At 36.4% G+C, this 22444-nt stretch overlaps 1 protein-coding gene and 1 pseudogene across 1 annotated transcript; one reads left to right on the forward strand and one right to left on the reverse strand.

Annotated features, from left to right (window-relative positions):
• The first annotated feature begins 1535 nt into the window (after positions 1-1535).
• LOC121968112 lies at positions 1536-2982 on the forward strand. Its single transcript, XM_042518613.1, has one exon. It carries the CDS (start codon positions 1557-1559, stop codon positions 2841-2843), a length of 1287 nt encoding a protein of 428 aa, XP_042374547.1. The 5' UTR covers positions 1536-1556; the 3' UTR covers positions 2844-2982.
• A 2961-nt stretch (positions 2983-5943) lies between these two features.
• On the reverse strand, positions 5944-18026 carry LOC122054724 (annotated as a pseudogene).
• Positions 18027-22444: the final 4418 nt, after the last annotated feature.

Below are 22444 nucleotides of genomic sequence, written 5' to 3' on the forward strand. Positions count from 1 at the left end.
GTTGAGATTTGACTCGTCGGTTGTTGAAACATCAATCACCAAGGAATACGTCGATTAAGATACCAATCATCAAGAGTGGTGTCTCTCGGTAAAAAAAAAACAAAAAACAAAAAAATACTCATTTATTTTCTCTATTTTTCAGTAGTATGAAGGAGTGCCAAGATAGTTTTGGCCCCCTTCTAACTTCTTTTCTTGAGTCTTTCTAGACCTTTATTCCAAAGATCTCCCATTACCCGACGGTATGAAAGTCCAGCCCAAGTTAATTGAAACATTACCTGAAATAAGGAAGTTGGCCTATTGAGCACTGACCTGATTTGTACCAAGTCGATCAAAATTACTCAATCATGATTACTTTAGTAAGTTATCCCATCCCTTGATCTCGGCCACGCAATCAATGAAACAAACAAACAATGATCATTTTTCATATTAGGTTTCATAGGTAGCTAATTAAGTCAAAGCATCAAATTTGGAGACATGGACGATTCATGCGATATCGTTCACAAATTTGAACACTAGGGTGCCAAAAGTCAACAAAATAGAAAAAGAAAAGTTATTAAAAAGTAAATAATAATAATAATATATAATATAATATAAAAATAAAAATAAATAAAATGAACTCGGATTTCATGTTGATAGCCGCCGTCTCAGGTAAGAAATTTATTCAATTAAAACCTGCAATACCATTAATGAATGTTAAATCATTAATACTTTCATATACATGTCTAAGAAAATAGTTTGATTAAATTTTATCAAGATTATAGTGACCAGATCTCTTGGTCCATAAAAAATGGATTAAGAGATGGTCTATTCCCAATTACAATTGGATTGTAATTACGATTCGGTTGTAATTAGTTGTAATTTTTTTATGGGTTCATCAAATTATAGTTTAGATCAGAACGGATAGTCGGAGACCGTCTCTTGCTCAACGCCCGACAACCTAGACGCTTATCTATTTCCGACGGTCTTCAGACGACCTTCGACTGTCCACTCTGATCTAAACTATAATCCATTAGGACGATAAACTCATGAAAAAATCATAATTAATTATGATCAAATTATAATTATAATCTAATTATAATTAAAAGTGGACCATCCTCAATTTTTTTTTTTTTTTTTTTTTTTTTTTTCGCTCCGAAACCGTTCTAAAAAAAACCGCTAAATGACTGCCTCACTTTTGCCACCAATGAAATCATTGAATCCACTTTAAATTATTTCATTTTTTTAGTAAATACGAACGATATGGAATGCATAAATTAAATATTCCTGTGGATGAACTTTCTTACGTACGTTTTTCATTTATTTGGATAATTAAATTAAATTAATTTTGACGGATAAACGCAAACGGGTTAATTAAAAGTATTTTGAATTATAAAACTCCGTACTAAAGGTAATTATTAATTAGCCCGTAGTTAAAAAAGGATGCTTCACTCGCTTTGTACGTGGGTGACCCCACCACTCTGCTGCCGCTGCTTTTTTCCGTTCCCGTGTGTGTATATATATATATAAGGCGGTCGGATCCTTCCTCCAAAGAACCAGACCACCCATCTTCTCTTTCCATGCGCCCGCCCATTTATACCTCCTCGAGAATCCCATCCGACGACGCCATGGTCGACGTTGACCGCCGGGTGACCGGCCTTGCCACGGCCCACGCCGCTGGACTTCGCCGTCTCTCCGCCCGTGCTGCCGCATCTGCGCCCGCCTCGCCTTCCTTCTCCGTCTCCCACCGCGGTGGTCTCCTCTCCTTCCGCCCCCTCGCCGAATCCATCCTCGCGCGCCTCCGCGCCGCCTCCATCCCCGTCCTATCCGGACTCTCCGACGCCGAGCTCGCCAGCCTCGAGGCTGACCTAGGATTCTCCTTTCCGCCGGACCTCCGAGCCCTTCTCTCCCTCGGCCTCCCATCGGCTCCAGGCTTCCCTGACTGGCGCTGTCCGGACGCCTCCCATCATCGTCGCTGCATCCTACTCCGCGCCGGCTTCGACCTCCCCCTAGCCGCCGCCTCCCTCCAAGTCGCCCGCGGCGCGCTCTGGCCGCGGTCGTGGGGTTCCCGCCCGGCGGACCCCGACAGGGCTCTCCGCCTAGCTCGCGCCGCCCTCCGACGCGCACCGCTTCTCATCCACCTCTTCGACCGCTGCTACCTCCCCGCCACCCCTTGCCTCGCCGGCAACCCCGTCTTCTACGTCGACGAGCACAAAGTCTTCTGCTGCGGCCTTGACCTCGCCGACTTCTTTCAAAAGGAGCCCGCTTTTCGTATCGCCTCTGATTCGCGCGATCCGCTGTCTTATCCCATCCGATCCCTAAATCTCCCTCTTCCGCCGCCTCCTGCCCGGCGGAGCCTGGACGCCGTGTCCGGGAGGACACCGCGGTGGATCGAGTTTTGGAGCGACGCCGCCTCCAATCGCCGCCGGCGGAACTCCTCCTCTTCCTCCTCCTCCTCCTGCGGATCGGCTTCACCAGATCGGCTCGTGGAGATCCGATCTCCGAAGCAGCTACCCAGCTGGGTCGACGGCTACCTGGACAAAGTCGGATCTGTGCTCCGGTCGGCCGGGTGGGACGACTCGGAAGTGAGCGAGATCGTCCTCGTTCCGGCGTCGGGAATGTTCGACAACGAGCACGAGGCGGAGACGGCGATCGACTTTGAGGCGGCAATGGACGCGCTGCTTGTGAAGGCTGATCACTGCTCCGACTCGCTGAGGCGAGCAGGGTGGAGCTCCGACGAAGTCTCCGAGGCTCTGGGATTCGACTTCCTGCAGCAGCGGCCGAGGGGGAAGAGGCAACCGACGAAGATACCGCCGGAGATCACCCTGAAGGCGGAGAAGCTAGCGAAGGCGGTGTCCAGATCGTGATGACGGTGTCCAGATCCCCAACCCTTTTTTTTTCCTACTTCCTTTTAACAAACTCCGGTATTTATACGGTAACGGGAAGCCGTATAAAGATGACGAGAGGAGATGTACATGTATAAATCATACTACCCGTTTTAATATATAAGGTTTATATTTCATCATAAAATAATAAAAATAATAATTAATTATAATTTTAAAAACTATATAATTGTAAGCTTCCATATTAATCACATAGTTATATTCACCTGCATTGTATCATTTTAATTGAGGAATTAAGATTTTCTAGAGAATATTTTGAAAAAAGAAAAAAGAAAAAAAAATTTAAGGGCCTAAATGAAAACCATCCATTTTATAATTAGACGTCGCGTGCGTGTGTGATAGTTAAATCTTAACAAAACAAAATGCACGGAGAAAGTGACAAATTATTCCAATCTTCCTTTTTGGCCCTGTAAATTATATTTTAAACCCTACGATAGCTACATTTTAGACGTCCAAACACTACACGTACGCCAAGAACATGAAAATCGAAATGGGGAAAAAAATAATTAATTAAAGTATTCATAATCCTGTCACCACTAATTAATTAATTAATTTAATTAATTAATCAATCAATAATGTGAACAGATGTAATAGAGTAGGGCGCATAGAAAAGAAGGTGGGTAACGACACAACACACAACACGCGCGGTTTGCTGCCTTCGCTGTCACCCAAGTCGATTCCATCGTTGCTTTTAATTATTAGCCAATTTGTCCGAAGGTGCTCTCATCTTTTTCAAATTCATCCAAAAAATTCTTTCATATATATATATATATATATATATAAATTCTTTCATATATATATATATATATATATATATTTAATATATGAAAAATGCTTTATCCATAAGATATTCTTTCAAATTATGGATTAAAATGACAAAATTAAAAAGATTAATTTTTCTTAATTAATTAATTAATTAATTAGCGAGGCAGGACGTCCTGGGCATCAGCTTCTATCCGTCTTTAGTTCCCACTGTCTTTGAAGCCAACAAGAAGCAGACAAAATAATGAAAAAGCTAACAACTATCATTGTGTACTGTGTCGTTAGGTTGGCCCCACGCCTGCCATTCGACTTTAATTTCTAGATAACTTATCTCATTGTTTGATTAACCCCGTTAATTAATTAACGATGTTATTTACAAAGAAAAATTGAGATAGACAAGAATTTCAAATTACACGAATATCTAAATTATCGTCTCAATTCGCCCCTCTGCTCTCGATCTTGCACGAGCGTTAAAGAATTAACTACTTTAAGACTTTTACAGTGTTCGGGGAGGACCACTTCTTCGATCTCGATGAATATATTTTGGAGCATGATGACGGGGGATTGAGATAGATACAAAGTTCAAAAGGTATCCAATGGATCCCTCGAAATCTAGTGATCAAATTTTTATTATTATCACCTTCGTTGGATTACTCAATTTATCACGATAGAGAAGAACAAAGATTTCCTCCCCATTTGAGATCATTTTTTATTATTATTATTTTTCTTCCTTAAATAGAATTCTATTTTTCTATGTTAATTATTATTATTATTATTATTATTATTATTATTATCACCCTAAGAGACTCATAAGAATATATATTATATTTTATCTTAGTCAAAAGGTATATGTCTTTTAATATACCCAAAATATTTATAAAAATTTTTTATACTTATGACATTGTCAATCCTAAAATATGGGACTAAAAAGAATCATTAGAATACATATTTTTTATAAAAAATTATTAATAAGTCTTTAAATTATTTTTAATATAAAAAAATATATTAAAGTAATTTCATTTTAAATTTCACTAAAATTAGCTAGTAAAAATCAAATTCTTAATAAAATAATAAGATTTAACTCAAATTAAATACGTTAAAATTGAGTTTTTTCTGTTTTAATTTTTAATTTAAAATGATGATAAAAAGATGAATACGTTCGTTACCAGCACCCCACCAACCCGTCCCAGGACCAACACGAATGAGGTAAATCACGGACGACTACATAATATACATAATATTCTATATTATTACTTCCTAAGTCAGGTTTGATGAATTTAAATCGTTCAATAATATTCATTTTATAGTTTTACGTTTCGCCCACAATTTTATAGCTATTGCAATATTAATCAAATATTGTAACAACTATAAAATCTTAATTATTATAATATTATAATAATTATGATTTTATAATTGTTTTACCACAAACTTATCTTATTCAATAATATTCACATTGTAACAAGTTACTATTATAACTACAATAACAATTGTAAAAACACAATTATAGCTGTAAAGATGAAGACATCATTTTAGTGGTCTCTTCGGGATGACATCATACATTATGAAAGAGGGTAAATCATACAAAACATTTACTCTAACATAGCTGTCATTTGCATGGGAAGATTAGACACCCGACGATATATTTTCACACTCATTAAAAATTATCCTCAAGACTTATTACAGCAAACATTCATACATATACCAATTAAGTCAATCCATAAAATAATAATAATAATAATAATAATAATAATAATTTATACTACTACAATATTGTCTAGTAATTATAATTTATAGTTACTATAATATTATAGTAGTTATAATTTTTTAACCGTTATAATATAATTTTATCATGTTTATACAACTGATAGACCAATTCAAAATCTAACACATATGATAAAAAATAATAATATCAAATAAATAATTCATTGAATAATTATATCATATTACAAGGGTTGACGAGATAGTTTTTTTTTAATTACAAAAAATAGAGCCCCTTCCAATAAAATAAGGCATCCTTTCATTTTTGTCATAAAGAAAACAAAAATCAATCTGTTTCCCATGTGAGGAAGAATCCACATGAAACCATTAAAGTCGGCAAGCAATGCCATTAATGTTCCTCACATGGATACATCGCCGTGGTTGAACCATCAAAATGCTGAGTTCGTGTCTTCATTTAATGGCCATTTCATGTCATTTTAACCATTCCAATAATAATAATAATAATAATAATAATAATAATAATTCGGCTATTTTAAAAATACAGAAATTAAGGAGGACAAGCGGGCCCCTCTGAGGTGTCAAAGCCAGAGTGGCCCACCTCAGCTTGACCTACCATGTACAAGTTCATTTATTACATCATACCTCGAGCAATTATCCAAACGGCTAAATTAATGCACTGATATCGAATCGAATCTTTACAAATCAAAATGCACAAACTAAACGCAAGATCGACAATTCAATCCGATCATCGATCAGGATAATTGAAATGAATCATTTATTGTATTCAACAAAACTCGCCAAATCATCGGCGCTCTTAATGGTTTCTGTCTCGCCCCTGAAATTAAACCATGACACGATATAAAGAAGAAGCAGAGGATCACTTACGATACATACCACACAGAGATGACGAAGCAGCGTGTCCTGGATTGTGCAGACAGAATCACATATGCCATCCCTTTTCCTGCCTATCATCAACATTGACAAATCATAGGAGTGATACGAACATGGAGTAATTGCGAGAGTTTGGTTTGCTAATGAAACAGTGAATGGAAAGGTGTGGGCTCCCCATGTCTTAAGGCGCCCCTCCCTGCCAGGGAACAGTGACCCTACCCTTCACCTGGGCTGTTCTTCATTTGTTCCTCCTTGAGATTGCAGTGGTTCAGGCAGGGATGGGGACCGGAGCAAGGTAAATGGGATCAGATCATGCTCGAAGAGCTGTCTGTCGCCATCAATCGGTATTAGCTTGAGCTTTGATCGACCGACGTTTGCCGTGCCATCGACGACTGATGTAGAGGTGGCAGTTCGATAGCTACCTTACAGAGCAATCAGCATGAATCGCGGAGCCTGAGCTAGTTAGGCACGCAAAGATTACGACTTTGATGCTCTGGTTAGGACCTGAGGCCAACATCGACCGTTATTTTGGCCTCGTCGTCCGAATCTGATCACGAGCGATATGTATCATGGATCGCTCCTTGTCGACTTAATGTTGGCCTATAAAATGAATGTTCTTTTGAGGTCGGGCTTCAACTAGACCAAACCAAGTTCGGTTCGATGGCAAACGTGCAGGGCTATAAACGAGCCATGCCGAGCCAAACTTTATGATATTCAAACTTATTTGATAAAGTAACCGAGTCAAGCTAAGCAGAATCTAAATGAACTTGCTTGAAATAGTTGTTTAAGCTTAGCTTGGCCTTTTTTTTCAATGAGTTTGAATTTGGTTTATTTAGATGTTATCGATGTCTCAATTCAAGTTTATTTGATTGTTTGAAACTTTTATATTTTTAAGCTTGTTTAATTGGTTATTGAGCTTGATAATACAAACTTATTTATTCATTTTGAAAGTTTTTTTTGAAAAAAATTATCTTAATATGTTGATAAAAATTCATTAATGAACATGATTTACAAAGTTTGTTCGTGTAGATTGTTCACGAACAATTCACAATTTCTATTCATAAATATTAATAAGCTAAATACATATGTGTTCAAATTTATTCATTTAATTTAACGAGTTATTCAAGCTTGTTTGATTGATTATTAAGCTTGATAATACAAACTTATTTATTCATTTTGATTTTTTTAAAATTTATTTACCATGTTGCTTAAAAATCATTAATGAACATGATTCACAAAGTTTGTTTATGTACATTGTTCACGAACGAGCTAAACACATATGTGTTTAAGTTTGTTCATTTAGTTTAACGAATTATTCAAACTTGTTTATTTAATTGATCTCGTGTATATTAACGAACATAAACAATTCTTAACAAGTCGAACACTAAGTATGCTCATGAACGTTTGGTTCGTTTATAGCCCTACAAATCTGACCCTGAGTTCTCCCTAGACCACACATTATCGACATTGACAATTGCCCATAGATCACGTAAACCAACTCATTGAATCAACATTGGCCCATAGAATAGATGTTTTTTTTAAGCCGGACTTAACTAGACCCACGCTCAAGATCCAACGCCATAAGCTACAATGCACATTGGTCTCAAGCTCCTTCTATCAAACCCATTTGACTAATGGTGGTTGCAAAAGCTTGCCTGCCATGAGTGAACCATTAGAATCATTAAGGGTTGGAAGACCTGTTCTGTCCCAATTCTTTGTTTCCCAATTGTTTCAGCCTTTAGGAGACCATGGCTACCACTACTGTTTAAAAAGATTTGGACTAATCTTCTTGGTTGGACTTGGATGTGGCAATTAATTAAAAGCCTAGAGATGGACCAGCCAGAGGAACACTTTGCTTCGTCAGAGTACTAAAAAAACAAAATAGCTAGGAGGAGCAAAAGGTGATGGCTTTAGCTCAATCAATAATTTGGTTGACAAAGACAGAGACAGGGCAGCAGAATAAGAAAGAAATCTAGTTTCCAATCAACAAAAATTGGAAAAATTCAGAAAATTTTTAAACGTTTAACAAATATCCTACAGAAGATTTTACCAGTGCAAAATAAATAAATTTAGGAAATTCAATAAAGAAAGATGATAGATGCTAAAAGCTACTAAGTATCTGTAGAGCCAATTTCTTAACAAAAAAATTTTACCTCCTATTCCTATAGATGCATTTTAAAACAAAAAGCAAGAGAAGACTCTTGATCATAATAGGGAATCTTAGAGGACAAAATAGAGTGAAACAAAGGGTTGATGTTAGTTAAACAAAGCTAAACTGATTGTTGGAGAGATTAAGATAGATATGTTCTCGAAAGTTACCTAAATTTGTCTAGGTTACTATACACTAATCATGGATCAGACCATATTCAATAAACCTATCCACATCAATCAGACCAAATTCAAGTAACCTATCCATATCTGATGCATCTATCTAATACATGTTCCACCTTTACATCCAGCTAATAAAAATGGCATGCAAAACATTTAAAGATGAAGTTTTCGGATTTTTCAAAATAAAGATATTATTTAAATTCAAATTTCCAACAGTATTTTCTTGAGCAACTATATTAATTCTAATAAAAGATATCGTCTCTGTGAATGATTTATCTGCTTTTATCTGATCCCAAAATTCAATTATTTTAATTTTTTAAAGCCGTATTAGAAAAACATAATGTTCTTGGTTGGATAGTAAAATCGTATTCAAAGTACTAATTTATCCAATCATTGTTAAAAAGAAAAATAGTATCCATCAATTTAACAATGGCAAATATAAAGTATCATTGTTGCCATTGTTGTCAAAATTATAGACCATTATCAGAAAAGGGAGCTATTTACTGATCCAATTTCTGTATGTGTATAGAACTGGCATAAGATTCCGTTGGCCTAGCATGTATTAGACAAAATTGTAATTGTACAGAGACAATACCTGTTTCTTCTGCAATTCTTGGTTTGTTTCTTTGAGTTTGACTACTTCTGTTTGCAACTCCATTGTATTAAGTGGTAAGCTTGATTAAAGGCCATACAAAATTAAATAGTGAGAAAACCAAATCAAAACCTAGAATCATTAGTTGTTAACTTAGGCAATAGTGAATAAGAAACACAAAAAACTCATCCATGAAAGGCTTAATCTAAGTCTGACTAGAATTTAATTCAATAACTTTCCTAAACAAAGTTATTCATGTTGATGTAGATGAAATTGAGATTCCTCTCAGCACCATGAAACTGCAGTTGGTTCTTTATTTTCCTTTTATAATTTTATTAGTCATTTGGAATAGTCTATGTCTTTCATATTAGAATGTGTAAAAGGAAACGAAATCTTCAAATATCAACAACTTGAAAAGAGCCTTACCTAATTCTTAAAACTTCCTAGGGAGGTGGCTGTTTACGATTAGTTTATCATTCAGTTATTCATGTTTCTTATTTGGGATACCATTACCAATCTCCCTATCTTGAAATTGTCCAATTTTTCAGTCAGTACTATAAGTTTTATACCAAGACAGTATTATACTTAGTATTTAACCCAACCCCTGTATTTGGTCATTGTCTATATTGTTTTATAACCTCGTTAGTTATCCTTAGCAAATCCATCTATTAGAATTTTGGGATCATAATTGTAATTATAAATGTCTAATGTCATCAATTAAATCAATCATAATTTAATGTGATCAAATTTATGATTAAGGAATATGACTTAAGGGTTAATTGTTATGAATAGATTAATGTGGATACCATGTGCAATTTCTAATTTGTTGAGAGGTCAAATTAGAAATATGCAATCTTAGGCTTCTATAAATAAGGGTTATGGTCCCAGTTTGCAGATGATGCTTTTGTTTTGTTTCCTCATTGACAAAACTATCTGGATACTAAGGAAAATCTACAAATTGAAGATCTTGCCGAGAATCGACTGCATACTATGGATTTTAGTACGCTTCTGTAATTTTGTCTATCCAATTTATACTTCTTAAAAATTGAATAGAATACATAAGATTTGCATTGAGACTTCTCAATCCATTTTTCTATCAATTGGTATCAGAGTCTTCTATTCTAAATTCTTAGAAAAATAATTTTAGGTACAAAGTTTTATCTTTGTGTAATTTCGGTTTTGGTTCACGATATATCATGTTGCGATTTTATTTTATCATCGCAATTTTCGGCACTGTTCTGTGTCGCAACTGGCTAAAAAAAATTTGCGACAGCATTGCAACTTCCACCGGAGAAGGGAAAGCGTCACGGGAGGTTGCTTACAACTGGTTTCCTAGGCCGGTGACGACGTCCAGGATGGCAGGCAACACGCTAAACGCCGCTTCTCACATTTTCTGCTCATCGAGTGAGCGCAGGTGACCAACAGTGGGCCACCGACAACAACGTCATGCTAGAGGTAGTTTTCCAGGGCAGGATAAGGTGTTACAGTTGGCCGGCGAGTTGGCTATGGCTTCCTCTCGCTGTTTCTGCGCACCAGCAACAAAGGTGACCGGCGTTCCGACAATGGAAAGGGTCAGCGACTACTTCGATATGTCGTCGGTTGGCTGTCGTGGTCGGCAACCGCGGTTGTGGCGGTTCGTGCGGCGTGGAGGCGTGCGGTGAAAAAGAGGCAGAGATGATGTACAATTACATCGTTTTGAAAGTTACGTGGTTTCAGAAAATAACATGGTTTTCAATAAGGGATTAAAAAAAACCACGTTCTGTTGCGTGGTTTGGAGAGGAAACAAACCCACGTTTGTTTACAATTATATAGGTAAAATAATTGTCCTTATTTTATCCCCTTTAAAGATAATCCATTAAATTTATTATTTGGATAAAATAATCAAAATTATTTTAAAATATAATTTAATTGGATTATAAGGGTTCTATTAATATCTATTATTTTAAATTAAATTAAATTTGAATTATGTCACCAAAGTAACCTCTATTATTTGAATTTGATTTTATTTAAAATATTGAGATATTATTGAGGTATTAAATAAAGGGTAAATGTGTATATTTATGTGAGTATTAATCGGCTCAAAGGAAGATTTATACTTAACAAATTATACAGTTACTTGTGATAATAAACACGTAACAATTATCAGGTTTTATTTGTTATGTTTAATGCATATAATAAATCAATCCAAAGATAAGTTTATTATTTGTCATGTATTATTGTTAGTGTTTGATTATTATATTAAGAGTACTACTTTCCAAAGACTTGATATTGTTGTTGCACTAGGTATCTTTAGATAGGATTTATCATTTGTTTAATTGATTCAAAATGAGCATATTATTTATGTTATAATTATTGTGTTTCTCTTTTCAGCCAGTGTTGCTACTATTTCTGCTAACTTAAGTTCGGTGTCGATCCTTAATGGTACAAATGTTAAGGATTGGAAGGAGAACATTTTAATTGTTCTTGGCTGCATGGATCTAGATCTTGCGCTTAGGACAGAGCAACCCATTGCTCCTACAAATGCTAGTTCCTTTGAACTGAGGGCTAAATATGATAAATGGAATCGCTCTAACAGCATGAGTCTTATGATCATCAAGCGCAGCAATACCTGAAGCTTTTAGGGGCGCGGTGTCTAATAGTGTCACCAAAGCTAAGGAATATCTCGATGAGATTGAAAAACGCTTTGCCAAAAGCGATAAGGCGAAAACAAGCACAATTCTGAAGAGCTTGATTTCCATTTAGTATAAAGGCAAGGAAAATATTCGGGAATATATCATGGAAATGTCCCACCTTGCATCAAAATTGAAGGCACTTAATCTTGAATTGTCGGATGGCATGCTTGTGCATTTAGTATTTATTTCTCTTCCGAACCAGTTTAGTCAATTTCAGATCAATTATAACTGTCAAAGGGAGAAATGGACACTTAATGAGCTCATTTCATACTGTATTCAAGAGGAAGAGAGGTTGAAGCAAATCAAGGCTGAAAGTGCTTATTTGGCAAGCACCCCTAAAGATAAGGGCAAGAAAAGAAAAAATGAGGCAACTAAAGGTCCTCATGTGAAGAAACAAAAGCAGGGTACTGACAAGAAAGGTTGTTTCTTCTGTAACAAGCCTGATCATGTCAAGAAACAATGTCCTAAGTACCCTGCATGGCGTGCGAAAAATGGTACATTTTTCAATTTGGTTTGTTCTGAAGAAAATTTAACTTCAGTACCTCGAAACACTTGATGGTTAGACACTGGTGCTACTACTAACATCAGTGTTTCAATGCAAGGTTGCCTGAGCTACCGAAAGCCAACTGATGCTGAAAGATGCATTTATATGAGTGATGGCAAGTCGGTTGAGGTGGAAGCAATAAGACATTTTAAATTATTGTTAAATACTGTTTATTATTTAGACTTAATAGATACTTTTGTTGTACCGTCATTTAGACGGAATTTGGTTTCTGTTTCTCAGTTAGGCAAATTAGGTTACTATTGTTCGTTTGGAAACGGTCAATTCAGTTTATCTATTAATTCTATTGTTGTTGGAAGTGGTTCACTTATAATTTATGACAATCTATATATGCTTGATATAAATGCTTCTTATACTGAAACCCTAAACATGGAATCATGTGGTACTAAGCGTAAATTTAATAATGAAAACTCAGGTGCCTTATGGCACAAACGTTTAGGACACATCTTTAGAAATAGAGTTGAACGACTTATATCGGATGGAATTTTACACTCCATTGATTTTACAGACCTAAATGTTTGTGTTGAATGCATTAAGGGCAAACAAACCAAAAGAAAGAAAGATGGTGCATATAGAGATACAGAAGTATTGGAATTGATACATATAAATGTTTGTGGACCATTTCCAACACCTTCTTGGAATGGTCAATAATATTTTGTATCATTCATTGATGATTATTCTCGATATGCATACCTATTTCTTATTTATGAGAATGCTCAAATATTGGACGTTTTCAAATCATTTAAGGTTGAAGTTGAGAACCAACTAGACAAAAGAATTAAGAAAGTTAGATCTGATCATGGTGGTGAATACTACGATAGATATGATGGTTCAGGTGAGCAACGTCCAAGACCTTTTACTCAATACCTAGAGGAGTGTGGAATTGTCCCACAGTACATCATGCTAGGCTCACCAAGCACAAATGGTATAGTTGAACGACGTAATCGAACTCTTAAGGATATGGTAAGGAGTATGATTAGTCATTCAACCTTACCAATGTCACTCAAGGTAGAAGCATTAAAGACAGCAACTTACATTCTAAATTGAGTACCCACTAAAGCAGCTACTAAAACACCTTTTGAGTTTTGGACATGGCGAAAGCCTAAGTTTCAAACATTTTCATATTTGGGGATGTCTAGCTGAGGCTAGACCGTAAAGGCCACATGAAAATAAACTGGACTGCAGAACTGTGAGTAGCTACTTTATTGGATATTCTGAGCGATCACAGGGCTATAAGTTTTATGATCCCAAAGTAAAGATCATCTTTGAGACGGGAAAAACGTTCTTTGAGGATATTGAGTTTGGGGGGAAGAATAAAGTAACAGATCTTGTTTTTGAGGAGGAATGTATTCCCACTACTCTTCAAGAGGAAATGGTTTATATTCCTATGATTTCTTCAGATAATAATCATGATTTTATTCCTGTCAGTGATCAAAATGTAATACAAGAACAACAAGACATTGTTAATTAACTCCCAGAAAGACAAACTCAACAACCTCAAGAACCAATGTATGTAGAACAAGTGCCTTTATAAAGGTCCACTAGAGAAAGGAGGAGTGCTATTTCGGATGATTATATAGTACTACTTCAAGAACATGAGGAAAATAATGGTATGGTGGAGGATGATCCAATCAATTTTCGTCAAGCCATGCAAGATTCAAATTCTCAAAAGTGGATTGAGGCAATGAATGAGGAATATAAGTCAATGCAAGACAATAATATTTGGGAACTTGTCATATTCTCCAGTTTCAATGAAGGACTCCTTAAGGACGATCATAGCACTTGTCGCACACTTCAATATGAAACTCCATCAGATGGATGTCAAGGCAGCTTTTCTCAATGGAGACATTGAGGAAACAATCTATATGGTGCAACCAGAATACTTTGTATCAGGAGATCCAAAGAGTATGGTTTGCAAACTTAAGAAGTCCATCTATGGATTAAAACAAGCATCTGGTCAATGGTACTACAAATTTCATCAAATAATAATCTCATTTGGTTTTGAGGTGAATGTGGTAGATGATTGTGTGTATCATAAGTTTAGTGGGAGTAAGCATATCTTCCTGGTTCTATATATTGATGACATTTTGCTTGCCACAAATGATATATGTATGTTAAACGATACCAAGAAATTTCTATCTAGATATTTTGAAATAAAAGATCTTGATAACGCATCTTTTGTATTATGAATCCAAATACACCGAGATCGTTCTCGAAGTATTCTTGGATTATCGCAAAAGAACTATATCGATAAGGTGCTTAAAAGATTTGGCATGCAAGATTGCAAACCAGGTAACACCCCAGTCGCTAAAGGAGACAAGTTTAGTCTTAAACAATGCCCTAAAGGAAACCTCGAGACTCAAGAAATGCAAAAGATTCCCTATGGTTCGGCTGTAGGAAGTCTTATGTATGCTTAAGTTTGTACGCGTCCGGATATTACGTACATTGTTGGAGTGTTGGGCAGATATTTAAGCAACCCAAGAATGGATCATTGGAAAGCAGCAAAGAGAGTAATGAGATATTTAAAGAGAACTAGTGATTACATGTTCACATATAAGAGGTCAAATACTCTTGAGATCATGGGATATTCTGACTCTGATTTTGCGGGATGCCAAGATAGCATGAGATCCACTTTAGGTTATGTTTTTATGTTGGCCGGTGGAGCTATCTCTTGGAGAAGTGTCAAACAGGCACTAACAGCTTCTTCCACTATGGCGGCAGAGTTTATAGCATGTTACAAGGCATCTAATCATGGAATATGGCTAAAAATTTTGTCACTATGCTGCGTATTTTGGGAAGGGTTGCAAGACAATGAAGTTATTTTGTGACAATAGATTAGTTGTATTGTATTCTAACAATAATAGGAGCTCGACAAAATTGAAGCACATCGATATCAAGTTCCTTGTTGTGAAAGAAAGAGTACAAAGTAGACAGATTTCGATAGAACACAAAGGCACAAACTCCATGATAGCAGATCCTTTTACAAAGGGTTTATCACCCAATGTCTTCTATGAGCATACCACTCGTATGGGAGTTATTCAATTTGGTGAAATCTAGATCTAGTGGGAGTTTGTACTATATATGTCTTCTATAAAGTTTGGTTATGTTGGTGAAACTTATGTATTTAAAGATTTTCTGATCAGATATAAAGTTCAATATTCTCTTCACTACACTTGGTAAATTAAGTTAAAAGTTTTGATATCACTTTGGTTAAAGTGGACCAGTTGAAAATTGACATGAATAGATCACCTTGCATGTAATTTTCATGCCACATATTCATAATTGATCTATGTCATTTGATTATATTGATGTACGTGACCATTGATGGTTTAATTATGAAAGATACAACGAATACTACATTGATCCTATGTCTATATAATTAATGGATGAGATTGTTAAGGAAGCCCTATGGCTATGATGACAAAAGTTATGAGCTCATTAAGGTTAACATTTATAAGTTTACACATATGACCTAGTGGGAGATTATTAGAATTTTGGGTAATTATAAATGTCTAATGTCATCAATTAAATAAGTCATAATTTAATGTGATCAAATTTATGATTAAGGAATATTACTTAAAGGTTTAATTGTTATGAATATATTAATGTGGATACCATGTGCAATTTCTAATTTGTTGAGGGACCAAATTAGAAATATGCAATTTTAGACTTCTATAAATAAGGGTTATGGTCCCAGTTTGAAGATGATGTTTTTGTTTTCTTTCCTCGTCGACAAAACTCTCCGGATACTAAGGAAAATTTGCAAATTGAAGATCTAGCCTATAATTGACTGCATACTAGGGATTCTGGTACGCTTCCATAATTTTGTCTATCCAATTTATAATTTCTTAAGAATTGAATAGAATGCATAAGATTTACATTGAGACTCGAAACACTTGGTGGTTAGACTCTGGTGCTACTATTAACATCAGTGTTTCAATGCAGGGTTGCCTGAGCTACCGAAAGTCAACTGATGCTGAAAGATGCATTTATGTGGGTGATGACAAGTCGGTTGAGGTGGAAACAATAGGGCATTTTAGATTATTATTAAACACGGGTTATTATTTAGACTTAATAGATACTTTTGTTTCCTCATCAACAAAACTCTCTAAATACTAAGGAAAATCTGCAAATTGAAGATCTTGCCCAGAATCAAATGCATACTATGGATTCTTGTACGCTTCTGTAATTTTGTCTATTCAATTTATAATTTCTTAAGAATTGAATAGAATGCATACGATTTGCATCAAAACTTCTCAATCCATTTTTCTATCACCATCAACATCATAGAACCCTATTTATCCCCATTATTTGGAGTTTGCTACATAACCCTACTTTTCCCAACTATTTGGAGTTTGTTACTTGGATTTTGTTCCTCCATTGAGCTATAAAAAGACTATATCACTCTAATTCTCAAAGGAGACAAAAGCATATCATCATTTTAGATACGAGATAGAGAGTTTGCATTACATGTAGTTCAATAAGAATGTGCAGTGGATAGCAAACCTGCATCCTGGCGCGCGAACTAGTAGCTGACTCTCTGTTCTTAATCCTCCTCCTCTGTATTCTCTCAAACACCTTCTCCACAGCACATAGTTCCAAAGCAACAGCTCCAGATATCATTCCACTACTCATCCTTGCTTTGCCAAGCCTGCAAGGACACCCCTTCAGACGGACTCCCTAATTCAACCACACCGTCATCACCAAATTAGCTGCGGCACCTTTAGCAATCTGGTGGCTGACAACAGCATCTGTACTGCTTCGGCCAACCGGCGGCATTGCTCACAACAGGAAGATTGCTGAAGTGCACATTGCCAATCGTTTTTGTACGGTTGCTGCTGCTATTGCTGGCATCACCCATAGGCCTCGGCCGCAGGATGGCAGCTGGTTCCTCTTTGATCACACCAGCATGACTAGGAACTCCTCCAAGGTGATCTCCCCCAGCGTCCGATGCCGATGTTGATGTTGTTGCTGCAGCAGGAGCCGCCGCGGCTTGGGCTGGATAGAGGAGGTTCCGCCAGACCTCCTCTGGATCCCGAGAGAGAGTAAAGGATCCCTGCCGCTGGAGGCCGGCATTTCCGACGCCAGGTGCAGTCGTGCCCTCCATCGCCTGGCTCTCCTCCGCGGTCCAGATGCCCTTCAGCAGCTCGTCCAGGTTCATCGAGCCGAAGTCCTTCTTAACTCCCCCCCAACGAACTCTGGAACTCGTAGAACGTCAGCGGGTACATTGACATCTATCGGGCCAAACTACTTCCTCCTCCTTCACCGCCGCCCTTCGCCTCTCCTCCTCCTCCTCCTCCCACGACGATATGCTTGTTAAACTCCTTCTCGCTCATATCCTTCCCAAAGCCTCTTCTCCTCCACCTCTAATCACCAAAACCTTCCAAATCCCCGCAAAATTTCGAAAACCTACCATTATCGATCCCTCAGATCGCATCAAATCATCTAAAATCATCACCATCGAACAACAAAACCCTCAAAATCTAAGCAAAAATAAAAAAACACTACAAATGCACCCTAACAAACGAACAAGAGATACTCCAATCACCAAACCGAAGCTTTCCCCGCAAAATGCTCGCGGTGGAAGAAGACTCATCGCGTAGTCGTCGAACTCTCTGCCTGCTAATTAATTGCGTGTGGAGGTAGGTTCTTCTCGACACGTGTCGAGTAAGTGCCCGCGGAACTGAAACATTTGCTTCGCCGGAGCAGATACTGCTGCCCGTTTACCGGTGTGCTTATTGGAAGGCAAAATGGACCCCAACGACTTGATCGATTAAAATACCGGGTGCAGGAATTGGGCGACGAGTAGCTCGATGGGAAAAGAGTGCCAGGGCTCTCGTTCGACGCAGACGGATGATGGTGCCTGCTAATCGTATGAGAAGGTGCAACATGGGAGGATCCAAGCCATTCTTCCCCAACAAAGTTTGTATTGGATTTATTTATCAATTTTTTTATTTTGTTTTATTTTCTTAAAAAAGTGAAATAATACTGCAACAACAGTTAGATCGTATCCGACCATATGAGTACATCAACAGTTTTTGAAGAATCTTCGGTTTTTATAATTCTTATTTTAAAATTAAAAGTACGAATTTATTATTTTTTCTTACTTTTAGTCTAAAATTTAAAATTAATTTTTATGTACATAATAAATTTATAATTTTATATAATTATCACCCTACTTTTGACTAATTTCTCTCCTCAGTCACACCACTTTTCAAATTATTTATAAAATTTTAATTATATTTTATTATAAGTATTTATTTGTATGTAATATTTTATATTTTTATATTATTTGCATTTCTAGAATTTTTTATATATATCTTCGTATATTTATATAAATTTTGTTATTTTTTATATTTATATTTTATTAATATTATATATTTTTTCAAACATTCATGTTTAAAAAGCTAATTTTGATAAATATTCAAAATATAATAATAATTATATAAACACGCTATTGATAGTGTATTAAAATTATATTTAAATAATTAAAAAGATTAATTTATATAATTTAAGAATATTATTATCATTTAACAAATTATGATGGTGTATTAAAATTATATTTAAATAATTAAAAAAGATTAATTTATATAATTTAAGGATATTATTATCATTTAACTAAAAATTAAGTTAAAAGTAATTATTCATCAAATACTCAAACATTAACTTGTATTAGCATTTGACTTCTATTTCCAAACACTCCATACTTTAACTTCTTACTAATTTCAAAATAATCTCTATAATATTCACTTTTAAATAAGCACAAGCTCTCCCAAACACTCCCTTAATACTCCCATAATTTACCTACTTATATCTTGCCATGAGGCTGATGATATTGGGTTACTTAGAATGAACGATATCACATTTTACTCTAATCTATATTTAAATAAATTTTATTTTATTTTATTGTTACTAAGTCCTTTTATCTTTGTTTTCCTTATTTGATTTGTGTATTTATTATAGTTTCACATCACCTAATTAAATCATTTATTAGTCATCTAATTACATGTCTGTATTATTTTAAACATCTCTTAGAGTTTTCTCTCAATAGATGCAACTCTGACTTTCTCTTTAATGCTCTCATTTCTTATCATGTTCATCCTCATATATCCACACATCCACTTTAACATATTCATCCTTGTAACTCTCATCTTATGCTCATTTGCTTGAGTCATAGCCCAATCTTCAGTGCATATTATATAGCATGTCTAATCGTCATTTTATAGAACTTTCGTTTAAGTTTTAGAGGTACTTTACGATCACATAAATATCTGACATCATCTTGTATCTTATGTAAGACATCTCTCTTAATCTCTCTGTCGTTTTTCAAAAATAATCTAAAATACTTAAAATTCTCAGTTCAAGAAAACTTATCATCTCATATCTTAATAATTGTCACATTACATCTAATATTACTAAATTTAAATTCTATATATACTCTTCTTTTGCTCTACTAATGTAAGATATAACAAATTAAATAGTAAGACTACGTTTGGTTGGGTGTAATGTAATCGAGCTTGTAATGTAATCAAATTTGTAATGTAATCTTGATTACATTACTACGTTTGGTAATATAATGTATGTAATATTTGATTACAAGAGTGATTACATTCTTTTGTTTGATTTCTATTATTTTTTATAAGGAATGTAATTCATATTATTATAAAATGATAAAAATATCCTGCGACTTCTACCGACAACCACTGCACCTCTGTCGGAGCTTGCGGCCATCTGCGGCGGCCGGTGACCGGCGGCAGTCGGCGACAACCGACGACAACGGCGGCGGCGGTCGACGACCAACAGCGACGGTCGGCGACCGATGGCTGTAGGCGACCAGCGGCGACGGCAGTCGACGGGCGATGGCTGACTAGGGGTATATTCGACATTTAAATTTTGGTTAAACAGTGACCTCGTAATGTAATCGGATTACATAGTATTTGTTTTGTAATCTAGATTACAAAACTTCACTACCTTTTGTAATCAAGATTACATTACATTACAAGTTTAAAGTTAAAACAAACAAAATAATCAACCTTATAATGTAATCCTGATTACATTACAAGGCATATTACATCATACCAAATGTAGCCTAAATGTTATTAGAGAAATGATCTTATTATATTTTTTAAAAAAAATTAGGATTTAAACGGAAGTATAACATGATTTAAAAGGATAAATCTACAAAGCCCGAGTGAAATATCAATTAGGTTAGAAGTTGATTTACTTAATTAACCTAAGTATATTAATGAAAACCTAAGTTTTCATTTCCTTGGTCGTTTCATTGAGATGAGATCCTCTGTCCTAAAAATGGTGTGTCCCCGTGTCCCCTCGCTGATCAGACCGTTATGATATTTTCATGATGTACACTGCATCTTGGAGATGTGATTTAGTTCGTCCGATCGGCGAGGGGATACGGGGACACACCATTTTCGGGTCAAAGGATCTCATCTCTGTTTCATTTCCCCCGATTCTTCTCCCCCGATCCCTTTTCTCTCCGCTTGTCGCCACCGATCCTTTCCTCCTCTTCATCGGCGACATGGATCTGTCGCTGCCTCTTCACAGGACAGTGGACAGGCAACGCTGGTGCTGCCCATCGGCCCCTCTTCACTGAATCCCGTTTCCCCTCTCCCTCACATGAATCTGCCCGACGCTACTACCTAATCTCGCCGGCACCATTTGACCGTCGCTGCCTCCTCGTACTGGAGCATTGTCGTCCATTCACGGTGCCGAGGCCAGCCTGGCAGCAGTGTCTATTTCTCCTACTCCGAGCTATGCCCTAACCTCCACCGATCTTCCTCTTCTTTGTATTCGGCCCCTCTTCGGCCACGAGCAACCATTTGTCAGCTCTCCAGTTCGGCGACGCCATCTCTGCTGCTCTCTTGGTTGGTGTCGAGACTGCCGACTACATCTCTGCCTCACCTCTGCTCCAGCCATCGCAGCTACCCCGAGCAGCTTGCGACCACCACCATTAGCCACTGCAGTGGCTAGCCTTGTGACCACTAGCAGTGTTTCATCATATCTGGATAGCAGATCTACTTCCGTTTGCCGCCTCTGTAAACTGCTGCTGGAGAAGAGGGGAAGCAGTTGTAACGAAACCTCTTATCTCCCATGCTTTGTTCATTAATTTCCTTATGGAAACCTAGGTTAACATGTGAACGAAATATGGGGAAATTAGATGGATTCAATTATGATTTTGATTTCATCTCATGTTGTACTCGGTGATGTTGAATCAATTTGGTTAGGGAATTGACAATTGATTTAATTGCTACGTTAAGAGGGATTAAAGGATTCATAGATTGATTGGTTACAATTGATATCTAGATTGGTAAGGTGGATGAATTAAGGTTTCCTAATTGGATTGGGATCATTAGGTGAAATTAAACATGGTTATTTAATTGGATTGGGATCATTAAGTGGAATTTAGCTATAATATATATCCTGTGTTGCTGGACATGGATACGAGATGAGCTCTTCAATGTGGGATTGTCTAGCACGATCAACAGATAAAGGCGGGTACTTTCTTCCCTTGCTTTTATTGTTCATTGACTTAGTGCATGATCCTGTTATTTGTATTCATTGCGTAGTATTTTATCTTGATATTCACTCAACGTTACTTCTTAAGTTCGACCTTTCACTGCTTCATCTTATATTTTAGTCTATTTTTAGATTCATGCAATCTTATTGTTACCCACGCTATTTGCGACTGTTTATGCTCGGACTATCACGCTAGCAATACTATACAGTAACATAAATATAGAATATTGAACTAAGATACCCGTTTGATGTTTATTCATGCTTAAGTATTAGTAGGACCACACCGTAGTGTACGATATTGAGTATTTTACCTGATCCTTATCCGTTACTTCAGCTTAGGCCTATACGTTGGTAATGTCATATTGTAGTGTAGGATATCGAGTATCCTACAAGACCTTGTTTGTTATTTAGGCTCATGTCTAAACGCTAGTGAGGTTAGACCCTTCTGTCAATACATTGTTATACCCAGTGTTGACCATTATTTCCTATTCGTGGTTGAGAG

The sequence above is a fragment of the Zingiber officinale genome, chromosome 3B (genome assembly GCF_018446385.1).
Source record: "Zingiber officinale cultivar Zhangliang chromosome 3B, Zo_v1.1, whole genome shotgun sequence".
Taxonomy (NCBI): Eukaryota; Viridiplantae; Streptophyta; class Magnoliopsida; order Zingiberales; family Zingiberaceae; genus Zingiber; species Zingiber officinale.

Excerpts from the sequence above, each read along its gene's own strand:
- LOC121968112 (XM_042518613.1), top strand. The coding sequence starts at position 1,557 with ATGCGCCCGCCCATTTATACCTCCTCGAGAATCCCATCCGACGACGCC.